This window comes from Eleutherodactylus coqui, chromosome 3 (genome assembly GCF_035609145.1).
Source record: "Eleutherodactylus coqui strain aEleCoq1 chromosome 3, aEleCoq1.hap1, whole genome shotgun sequence".
Lineage (NCBI taxonomy): Eukaryota > Metazoa > Chordata > Amphibia > Anura > Eleutherodactylidae > Eleutherodactylus > Eleutherodactylus coqui.
In genome coordinates, this window is record NC_089839.1 from 37,592,244 (window position 1) to 37,604,288 (window position 12,045).

The 12,045-nt window shown below is 43.2% G+C and overlaps 1 protein-coding gene across 6 annotated transcripts in view; it reads right to left on the reverse strand.

The window, feature by feature from the left end:
- Positions 1-12,045, reverse strand: part of EHBP1 (EH domain binding protein 1) — a 365,541-nt gene that overhangs the window by 98,056 nt on the left and 255,440 nt on the right. For 2 of the 6 annotated variants that reach the window (XM_066595505.1, XM_066595503.1), the window contains 2 exons: positions 4,121-4,268; positions 1,732-1,839 (listed from right to left, as the gene is read on the reverse strand). In XM_066595505.1, coding sequence (XP_066451602.1) covers positions 1,732-1,839; positions 4,121-4,268 — 256 coding nt within the window. The remainder of the gene's footprint in view (positions 1-1,731; positions 1,840-4,120; positions 4,269-12,045) is intronic. The other 4 variants (XM_066595507.1, XM_066595506.1, XM_066595504.1 and 1 more) reach the window with 3 other exon arrangements.

The following is a 12,045-nucleotide window of genomic DNA, read 5'->3' on the forward strand; positions in this document are numbered from 1 at the left end:
CCATTCCACCGAGGATATGCTCCAGAGGCAGAAAGTCTCTGCTTCTGAAGTCCTGTGATAAGAAACCTCAACAAAACAACAGACAAACAGCAACCATGCAACTGTAACAAACGAAAGCACGCGAACACAAACTCACAATTTAAAGGGAATTTGCCATTAAAAAATATTCTAATCCTATTGACCATGTAACACATCCTACAGCACAGTAATATTCGCTTGTGCCTCCGATCACACAGTTCTTGGTATTCTGATCCCAGTGGAGTCTTCCATTAAACCTCTAAAATTTCTGACCCGCTGGAGAAAGTACTGTACCCGTGACCCGGTTAGCCCTACATCATTCAACCCGTAGATTTCTTATGCATAAACTCAGAAGTGGTTATAATAAGCAGGATAGTTATACATTTCACTATATATGAATACAAATAAATCTTGTTATTTGTATAGCGCCAATTTATTCCACAGCGCTTTCAAGTAATTTATTTATTACCCCCCACCAAGCTGGGTAATCCTTTTACCGACCTCAGAGGGATGGAAGGCTGAGTCAACCTTGAGCCGGCTACCTGAACCATGTAGAGATTGAACTCACAACCTTCTGAGCGAGAGTTTAGGACTGCATTTCTGTTGCCTTAACACACTGCCCCACACAAGGCTCTTGTATATAGGCAGAATTTTGACCCAGCACCAGAGGGGGTGGGGGTGCATTACCTGCAGTTGTTCTTCTATGACATCCCACCGATCTGCTGGTTCCAGGTCCTGTTTACAGTCATCCAAGATATCCAATGCAAACTTCAACCTACCTAATTCCCATAGTGTATTGGTAATGTTAAACTACTAATGCACTATACATGCTCTCTAATTGTCCAGAGCTGCTCATCTGATCAACATTGGCCAATCAGAAGGCAGTGTTGGCTTGGTATTACAGGCAAACTTCTCATTCACTTCAATGGGAACTTAGACTGCAGTACCAAAATTGGCCACGGCAGTGGGAACAGAGCTGTCTGCTTCCTGCAGAACCAGCTCAACGCATGAGCGCACCAGCCCAGCAAACAGCTGATTGGAGGGAGTCCTGGGCAGTGGACCCCTGCTGATCTACTATGGATGACCTGTCCTAAGGATAGGCCATCAGTAGTTTACAACTGGGCTACCCCATTAAGTTTATTTTATTTGCTTTTACTCTAGGCTCTACCAGGATTTTCTCATCAAACTCAGACTATAAGGATGGGTTTGTGTGTATAATATGGGCTTTTTAAAGAAATATATCAAGTAAAATGGTGAAATGACTATTCATCAGCTCGGACAGCGGTCGAAACGTTGTCGCAGTATATGAGCACAATAAAGGTTCAACTTCATTCAAGGATGTGAGTAACGTCGTACTTTTAGTAGTACCGCTGGATGCTGCTCTGATCATAAAGATTTTCTCAATCTGAACGCTGTTATTGCTATGCGTATAGTATGGAGAAAATGAATTATGTGATCGTTACGAGTGATGTGGGGCTCAGTTTTATCCTCTCCATGGGGCACCCTGTTCTCTACATACAACAGTGGTAGGCAATTGGAAGGAAAACCCAATTATATGAGAACAGAGGCATTATGCTGATTACCCCTGAACAAGCATCCGAAAAATACAGCCTAACATAATTCCTCATTAACATATTCGTACAGTGAAATCCAGAGAAAAGCCAGAGGGAGAGGAAAATACCCAAAGAGAAGAAGACATGCAATATGGATTACCAGGAAGATCTGGGTCTAGGTTAGTAGATTCATCACCACCTCCACCACATATAAGAGTGCAATCAGGACTGTCCTCATTAGTAAGTGATTTGCTAAAATCATCCTCATCTGCAGAAATATGAAGTGCCAAGGTTAGTACACTTTTAGTAAAGACCCAAGATGATTCCCCCCCCCCCAAAGAATAAGAAAAAGCATAAGAATGAGAATGAAGAAAGAAAATGGAACAAGAAGAAAGTTTTGCTCAGTGGTTTTGTGACTTGTATTCTGATGTGCTTTACCTGAAAACTCATAAATGATAATATAGCCAATATATTCCTTTGGACATCTTATTTAGTGGATGAATCAATATTCATACAAAAGTATTCATTTACTTTGAAAATGTGTTAACCCTTTCCAATCCAATTTGTATCCAGATATTCCTAGGGGGCTTACTCTTTTTCTGCCGTTATACAACGGCGCTATATGCTGGCTAAAGCCAGTACTGCATGAGGTGACACGTTGGATAGGCTCCAACAGCAGAGAGGCTGGCAATATACAGTAAGGGAACCCTGACAGATGGTTTCCAACATAGGAGCTGTATAGCCTTAAATCATAATGTCTTTAGATGTCAGACAATGGATTGGAAAGGGTTAAAGGTACTTAAAAAGGTTGGAATACAAATGTCATGTTATTTCTTCATACATAACAAACAATGAAGAACAAAGCTGTCCATGTACGTAACATTTTTGTAGCGAAACGGGTAAAGAAACATAACCAAGACGAAACCTACCAGATACAATGTATAAAATGCACACTTTTAAGTTGAAGCCTGATTGAAGTTACAGGCCCAAAGTCTGAGGCTGTATTACCAAAGCCCCTATTACATGCAACAATTATCGCTCAAATTGCGTTCAAACGATGGCATATGAGCGATAATCATTGTGTGTAAATGCTATCATCATTCACCCTTCGGCTGAACAATGATTTAAAGGTGAGCTTAAAATCCATTGGTCAGTCGGAGAGTAAATAGCAGAGACCGCACACTGTGTTCTAAATGGGAGCAGCTGATTACATTGTATTCAGCTGACAGCCTATGCAAGAACAAGGGAGCAGATTGCAGAGCCCAGACCACCTGCTGAGTTCTGCAAACAGCTCCTAAAACACATTTACATGCAAATGAAGCTAATAAACTGCTAATGGACATTAGTGCCCATTAGAGATGAGCGAGCATACTCGCTAAGGACAATTGCTCGATCGAGCATTGTCCTTAGTGAGTACCTGCCCGCTCGGTAGAAAAGGTTCGGCTGCCGGCACGGGTGAGAGGTGAGTTGCGGCAGTGAGCGGGGGGGGGGGGGGGGAGAGAGGGAGAGAGAGATCTCCCCTCCGTTCCTCCCCGCTCTCCCCCGCCGCCGGCAGCCAAATCTTTTCTTCCGAGCGGGCAGGTACTCGCTAAGGGCAATGCTCGATTGAGTAATTGCTCTTAGCGAGTATGCTCGCTCATCTCTAGTGCCCATTAACACTTTATGCAAAATGATCGCTAGAACCGTCAAACTTTCAAACATTTGAAAGGCTGTCTTTGCGTGTAAATGAGCCTTATGTGATTCTGATCACATAATTGCTTCTTAATTTTTTTTCTCAGGTGTAAGGGTGGTCACAGGGACTTTGTTGACCCAAGTCATCATCCCCATCAATGTCCACATATACATGCATATAAGTGTTATTTAAAGTGATCCTCAGGTCCCGGACCAACCAAGATGACTGCAATCCTCTGACTAAGTAGTGCATTGGTAGTCTAAAACACTCCACCCCGCTTTGATTGGCCATAGTTGCTCACATGATGAGCTTGAGAGTGCTTGCATGGCTTACAAATCTTGATGAGTGTCAACCGCTGCTTCTCTAATGTGATTGTTGATGTCTTCTATCCTTTGCACAGTGTTAATGAAATCCAGAAACTCCAGACCAAACTAGCAAATGTTTTGCTTACATATACAAATAGCATAAGCAATGTGCTAATGATCAAACAACATGGAACACTTCAGGGCCCTAAGCAGGCAGGTGATCAGGCGCCAATGTTCGTCCAAACATTTGTTCACCTGATCATTTGTCCATGGAAAGGTACTTTTACACTGGCAGGAATGAACCCGAATTTTGGTTGGCGGTTCCTTCCTGGCAAAGAATCTGCCAGTACAAAAGTACCTTTAACTCAAGGATAGCACTTCCTTTACCAAAATGGCTCCTCAGTGGAGATGAACTATGAAAAGGTAACCAGTAATATAAATATATCTAAAGTATCTCTCTCCACCTCTCTCATACATGCACACAATTAATTTAGTCCTTGCCTTATCCCGCTAACGATCATAAAGAGATGTAAGAGATGTATAAACCAGAGACACATAATCCTTTCGCTCACCTCCAGATGTCTTTGCTCTTTCTTTTAACTTTTCTGCAGACGCCTCATTGTAGCTGGGAAGTTCTGACATCTTCACTCCAGATCGAGCTTCTGCTATGAGTTGACGTGCTCGCTCTCTCAGCTGCCGGCGTCTCTCTTCATCTTGCTGCTAGAAAATATTGAACAGTTTTGCCAGCTTAGTAATTGACAAAAATGCAATTTTCATTCTCGTTCCGATGGGGCTGATAGTGAATCGTCTACCCTGCTATGTATGTTGCCTGTGCACCGTATGCCATTTCCTGTGTCTGAAAGGTGTCAGAAAAGACGACACATCCAAACCTCGTCTGCTGTCAAAAGCCCTTTGATGGGTTAAACACAAGATAAATAGGTCTCTCTACAAAATAGTGTCCTGAAGCAGCAACCCTGTATACATTTCACTGTGTACATAGATGCACAATCGGGCAATTTTTCACAATTTTCTGAATTCGAGTTTCTAGGAGGAGCTACCGCTTTCTTCACTACATGCAAGTTCATAAAAGGTAATCAAAATATGATGGGTATCTTTCAATAAACCCACCATATCTGCCCCCATTACATACTTACTAGAGATGAGCGGGGGCCGGCGGGGAGTAATGTGCCTTAGCAAGTATACTCACTCATCTCTAATACTTACCAACATTTAGAATGCTAAGTTTAGGACATTTAGGACCAGCAGGAAACACCCCCAAAACACTAACTTCTGGGTGGTGTTTGCATAAACCAGACTCTTTTGTGGCGCAGTTTGCGAGATAGTCCAGCAAAAATCAGGACTGTTGGCAAGATGATCATTTACACTAATTGGAGGAAATGTAAGAGAGAATTTCTCAAACTATAAAAAAATAAATTTACCAGCTCAAAATGGTGCACAATAAGGAAAAATAAAAAGAATTCTCACCTGTTCCGGCAGCTCCCAGTCCAGTGCTGGAGCCCTGATGTCTGTTGTTTGGGACCTGTAAGAAGCTGGCAGGTGATCACATGCCGCTTATTGTGCGTGTGACTGTTCAGCCAATCACAGGCCTCAGTGGCCATGGATGAACACACAATGAATGGCATGTGACCACCTAACTACTTCTTCTAGATTTCGAGTGGTGGCACCAGCACTAGATTGGGAACCGCTAGAGAAGGGGAATATACATTTTACTTTGTTTTACACTATTTTAAGTTTGTAAACATTATTTTGCAGTCCCAGAAAACCCATTTAAAGGGGTTCTGACCAGAAAAAAAATTTTTTTACTCACCTTGCCTGGCCAGGACCGATAGCCAGGCATGTCCCCTCCGTCGGGCATCTTCTTCGGTGGCTTCTAGAAGCAGAGCAGGAGCGGTCAAAATGACCGCTTCCTGCTCTGCTCCGTCCGTCAGCCACTTCCGAGGTGAACGGACAAGCCGCCCACAGCAAGCACGTCACAAGCAGTGCTTGCTTTGGGCGGCCCGTCCGTCCTGGCTGAAGTCGAAGTTCTGTGCATGCGCAGTGGAGACGCGGCCCGTCCTGACTGCTGTCAGAGGGCACCTCTCCACTGCGCATGCGCGGATTCCCGGAGGGGGGGGGGGGCTCGTAGGAGAATGAGAGGAGCCTGCTGGGAGATGACCCTGCTGCACAACAACAACAGGAACAAAAGGGAAGTGTAAGATTTTTATGCTTTAGCAGCCATTGATCGTGGGTTCCCTGTGTCCATTAGGCAGACCAGGGAACAATGGCTGCTAAAGCATAAAAATCTGATTTGTGTCAAAACTCCTTTAAACAGTCAAGAATTTTCATGATTCTGGCCTTAAGAGAGGACCAGAAAATTAACAAAGCAAAGGAAAACTATCCTTGTTGTCCCCTGTAATCATGTTTCCTAAATTGGCTTCTGCCTCATTGTTTTTTTTTGCCTTCCTCTGGATCAACAAGGAAGGGTGAAAACAGACTGAACTAGATGGACATTGTCTTCTTTCAGCCTAACATACTATGTTACTATGTAGGTGGTGTGTAGTCATCATGAACTCTGCCCGGGATATCCACCATGTGAACATTTTCCAAACAATAATTTAAAGGGCCAATATCACCAATTTTGTATTAATTAAAACCAGATAAGCAAAATTTTTCTTATCGGTTTTTGTTTTCTGATTGTAGAATTTTTTTTCTTCTGTTGTCTATACATGACTACGGGGGTGGCCATCTTGCCTAAACTACATTTAACAACATTTAGAGATATGCTTTACAGCAGCTTCATGGGCTATTCACACAATGGACAGGAGGGAACTCATTGACCTGTATGGGAAACTGTTAGAAGCATGCTCTGTGACCTGTGTAGAGGTAATTTCGCAGAGAGGGGGAGTAGTCACAGCTTATCCCCAATTATGAATGTGTGCTATCTACATATATGCGTTACCTTTCAGTATAATCCTGCCTGTGATGATAGTAGGATGTCTGCTGCAAAGTTTGCTGTACAGATCAGGAAGTGGCAGACTAGTATTGGGCTCTGTGGTCAGTGTGAAAAATGCAGGATTTTAGGATTTAAAAAAAAAATATATAGATTGGGACTGAAAATTAAAATAAAACATACCAAAAATTCTTTAAAAATATGTTTAAAATATCTGATTTCTATAAATCGGTCATTTTCTGATGACATTCCCTTTAAGACCAGATAGACAGAAAATTTAATTGATTGATTTCAGGTGAATCTATCCATATGATATGTATACCTATATAGATGAAGAATAACCTTTGAGAACATCTTTGACCACGTGCATGCAGTTTTTCATATGGAGTGAAGAGGACCGGTAGGGCCCTAAATTGCACTAACATACTGTCTGAAGAGATTACCTCCTATTGTTCTATACTGTTGAAATAGACTATGCCCAAAGGTAACCATAAAAAATTTAATCATTGTGGTCTGAAACCACCGATTTCAGCAGGACCGTCCGGCCATCTATGGGGATCTCTTAAATCGCCATTGATACAAGTGTTGAGGGGAAGAAAGATCAGACAGAGGCAGTTGGATTTCCACATGCCCGATCCCTTTGTTCTACAAGGAGATAGGCCACCACCAGAAGTGTCTGGCAGTGGCTTATTCCACTCTTCCTACTGAGAAGGCATGCACACTCAACTTGGCCTCTGTATTCAGATGTAAGCTATCTATAACGTAGTATGAACATCCTAAAATTTGCGAAACTTGGATAAGCAAAACGATCAGTAAACATCTTATCTTGGTTCTATTAATGACTATTAGTTAAAGGACTTGTACATGATGGGAGATAACTTTCAGTTCTATGAAGGTCTGACTGCTGGAACCTCCACTAATCCCGAGCCATGAATGGAACTCTGGGAAGTCCTGAAGTGGGGGCAGTGGCAGTTGTACATGTGCACTACTGCTCCAGTTGTTTTATTGGGACTGCCGGAGATAGCAGAGTTCAAGGTCTGATATTCACGATGGTTGCATTGAAAGGCACAGCGATGCACAGGTATACCTGCCCTCACTTCAGGAGGCACAGAAGCCCTGTTCTCAGATTCGGTGGAGATCCCAGCAGATGCACCCTGACCAATCTGAAAGTTAGCCCCTATCCTGTGGATAGGAGTTAATATTCTACCATGCCACAGCCAGAGGTTGTCCGAGTTTTAGCATTTCTGTAAAAGTAGCTCCCCATAAGCTAATATAACAAATCAGCATATACTTACCTCCCCCAGCTTGTGTTGTGTCCTACACTGGTGCTCTGGATCTCCCCTCTGATGTGATATTTACAGGCTTCCCCAGCCCTTTAACTGGACAGAACAGGCACTGCAGCCAATGACAGAGCTCAGCGATCGATAACCGAGCTCTGTCATTGGCTACAGTGCTTGTGACGTCCCATAAACTGGGCGGGACTGCAGCCTCTAAACAAGCACCAGAGCAGGGTACCAACCACTGGCATGAGGCACAGCGGGAGTGAGGAGACATGAGTATATGCTGATTCATTATGTTAGTGCTTGGGGAGATGCTTTTACAGAAATTATACGACTCGGACAACCCCTTTAAATTCCAACAATAACTGGCTGGTACGATCACTTTAGGCAAACTTGACATCACATTTCTTAAAAAAACAAAAAACTAGAGGACTACTAATGTCCATCTTAAATTCCAGCCTTTCCTCGTCAATTTCCAGGCAGAGAAAGCTAAAACATCCCAGACCCATAAGTGCTTGCCATTTAAACTAAAAAAAACATTAATAAACAATCACAAGATACTAATTAGGAACATTACTGACATTTCCATGCAAATTGTTTGTTTGTAGCTATTTACCAGCCATTGTTCTGCGCACAATAGAAAAAATGCAAATGAATGAATCAAAATGCAACCCTAATGGGACTCTCTGTTTATAACCATTAGCCCAGAGGTGTGCAGTAATTCAATCCTCAAGCAGCAAGATTTAGCCTCATTAACAGCCAGCATGGGAAGGTTACAACTCATAAAACCCTACAGTAAACAAAGTGTATGGACACAGCACAATATCTTGAGCCTGATTGACAGGAATCGGGTTCCCTATCAGATTGCCTCGATTTACTTCTCCGCTAACACGGACTCAATTTTGCACAGGCCCCTGTGAGCTGTCTTATATTTGCATTATTTGCTTTCACACACCTCAATTTCCCCGAAGACAGAGAATTAAAAGAAAATGTTATTTGTTGAGAAGACACATTAAGAATAAAGGATATAAAGCATTTGTTCCCGCTTTCATGTTGAGAGAACAGATACAAATACAAAACCATAAAGTTGCGCTTAACATAAAAATTAAAGCCAAGAGGCATCTAGTTATTTTTAGGCCCCTTTCAAATCTGCATTTATATTTCCATCGTCCTCAGAACCAAGCAATGAACATAGTGGAAGTGCTGGATCTGGCAAGTGCGAGCTACGCATGGTGGTAGATGGACCCCATTGACTACAATGATGTTCAGCCGGATTCTGGCATGCTGCCCAGTATTTTCACAGAAATAGAACTTTATGCTGGATCTGCGCCAAAGGCCATATGAATATGGCCTTGTCTGTAGAGCAATGTTTATCATAGTGGCTTCAAGAAATGGAATATATTGGACATTTGCAGCATAATGGAGAAAGTCCAAAGCACATACACAATGTGTAGTTTGACAAGGTTGTCACATGTGAGGCTCCTAGTTTCATTAAAGGCGTTGTCTAGTTGTAAACTATACTTAGGATAGACTATCAATAGTTAATCACTGGGGGTCCATCAGATGGGATTCTCACTGATAATCTATTTGCTGGGCTGGTGCACTCATGCACTGAGCCGATTTCTGTAGAAAGCAGGCAGCTTCGTTCCAACTGCAGTGGCCAGGTTTGGTATTGCAAGTCAAGTTTCCATTCAAATGAATAAGAGCTTGGCCTGCTATACCAAGATGGGCCGTTGTAGTGGAAACAGAGCTGCCTGCTTCCTGCAGAAATCAACTCAGTGCATGAATGCACCAGCCCAGCAAACAGCTGATTGGTTGAGGTCTTTGGTGACAGATTCCTGACAGTCTATTAATGAAGACCTATCCTAAGGCTGGATTTACACGAACGTATATCAGCTCGGTTTTCACGCCGAGCCGATATATGTTGTCCTCATCTGCAGAAGGGGGGGGGGGGGGGGGATGGTAGAGCCAGGAGCAGGAACTGAGCTCCCTCCCCCGCTCTGCCTCCTCTCCGCCCCTCTGCACTATTTGCAATGGGGAGAGCAGGGACAGGGGCGGGGCTAATTCTCAGAACTTAGCCCCGCCCCTGTCACACCTCCTTTCATTGCAAATAGTGCAGAGGGGTGGAGAGGAGGCGGGAGCTCAGTTCCTGCTCCTGGCTCTTCCATCCTCCCCCCCTGCAGATGAGGACGACATATATCGGCTCGGCATGAAAACCGAGCCGATATACGTTCATGTGAATCCAGCCTAAAGGTAGAACATCAAAAGTTTACAACTAGACAACCTCTTTAACTAGACAGCCTATTCAAATGAAACTTGGCAACCAACATTTCTTTGAAAAATGGTCTTCTAGTAGTGAGGGCCCCCCAAAGAAAATGACTAATATATATTGATATCATGAAACAAATGTTTGCCATGTATCTAAATATTATGAAGTTATCCAATTCAAAATGACAAATGAAGTGATGAAGCTAAAAGAAAATACAGTGAAATTTCAAATAGTAATGTCCCAGAACAAAGAACAAATACTGGTGTTGGCAGTAGGTGACACAGTGGTGGTATGACTGTAGCCTGTGTAAACCCTACATGTTAGACCCTGTCTGTAGTAACAATCTGAGGTTTCTAGGGTACAATTAAGGGGTTCTCTCCTTCAGATGAATGGCCCTCTATGTAATACAAAGATGACAGCCTCACCCACAGAATGCTTCCCTGTTCATAGAAGGGGTCCCGAGCAAGAGATCCCCCTCTTTGATGTTCGTGTGTCCTAATAGAATCTATAGACAGGGCTCTTTTCATGAAACAATTATTTAAGCCTCTGTATTATCCCCGTGTCATATCACAACTAAACATCCCAGTCTTCTCCAACTCAACTCCCCTGTAGAACACAACAAGAAAGTTCTAGAAAGAGTTTTAAAAAGCAAAGAGAAAGCTCACAACTGATCAGTTATTTGCTTGGCCTATTGTGAGTGCAGACCGCACTGGAAGCAGACAGTGCTGTCAACATTGGGATGGCCCAGGTTAGTACTGCAGGTACAGCTCCCACTGCATTCAATGCATTACCAACCCAGGTTGTTACAACATGGAAAGCACTGCCCATGCTGACAGAGAGCCCAGAGAACTGGTGACCGACAGGGAGCCCAAATAATGGACCCCTGCAAATCAACTACGGATGGTCTATACTGAGAATAGGTCATCAATAGTAAAAGTCCCGGCAACCCTTTAAGTCATAAGGACATGATGTTGTGTAACGAAAGTCTTCTGAAAAAGTCTAAAATTTCAATTGTCCTTATCCCATCTCACAGGACACATGGATGTCATAGCAGGGGTCATCGTCTGAAGAATCCCTCCATATATCAGACCAGACAGCTGGTAGAAAGAATGGCTTCATCTCTGTTGAATGGGTACTATGTAATACCACATGAGTGAACGATGATGAGGTTTCCCCTGATTGATGAGGGTTATAGAAGCTGCATCTGTGGCAATAGCTAATTTTTAGGATGAGGGTTATGAAATTGTAGTCGCCCATCAGTGTAGTTTAAGTCTACACATCACTTGGTTGGGAGTAGTGATGAGCGAGCATACTCGCTAAGGGCAATTGCTCGAGCGAGCATTGCCCTTAGCGAGTACCTGCCCGCTCGAGAGAAAAGGTTCGGCTGCCGGCTGTGGGCAGGGAGCTGCGGGGGAGAGCGGGGAGGAACAGAGGGGAGATCTCTCTCTCCCTCTCTCCCCCCTGTTGACTGCCGCAACTCACCGCTCCCCTGCGCCGGCACCCGAACCTTTTCTCTTGAGCGGGCAGGTACTCGCTAAGGGCAATGCTCGCTCGAGCAATTGCCCTTAGCGAGTATGCTCGCTCATCTCTAGTTGGGAGTGGTTAACTCTCCCACAGGTCTATTTTAATCAAAAGAAAGAGGATTCTAGCAAAAAAAAAAAAAAAAAAGAGAAATATCCCTAAACTCTAACTTTTTGAAATGCTGTATCATTCCTACTTATACTTTGAATAAAAAAAAAAAAGATAGAAGACAGCATTTCCTCCAAAGGTTGTGCAAAAAAATCCTTACTGATAAATCCCTCCCCCACCCTCCACACACCTCTACGCTATGCCAATACATATACATCAATGTTTCCAAAAATGTCTGGTTTTAAACTAGTGACACCACAAATACTGAGTAGGGTGGAACTTAAAAACTTCATCCTAACCTTGGCAACTTTATAAACTACAAGTGCATTTACAAAAAAATGATATTTGTAGAGCAATCAACATACACCG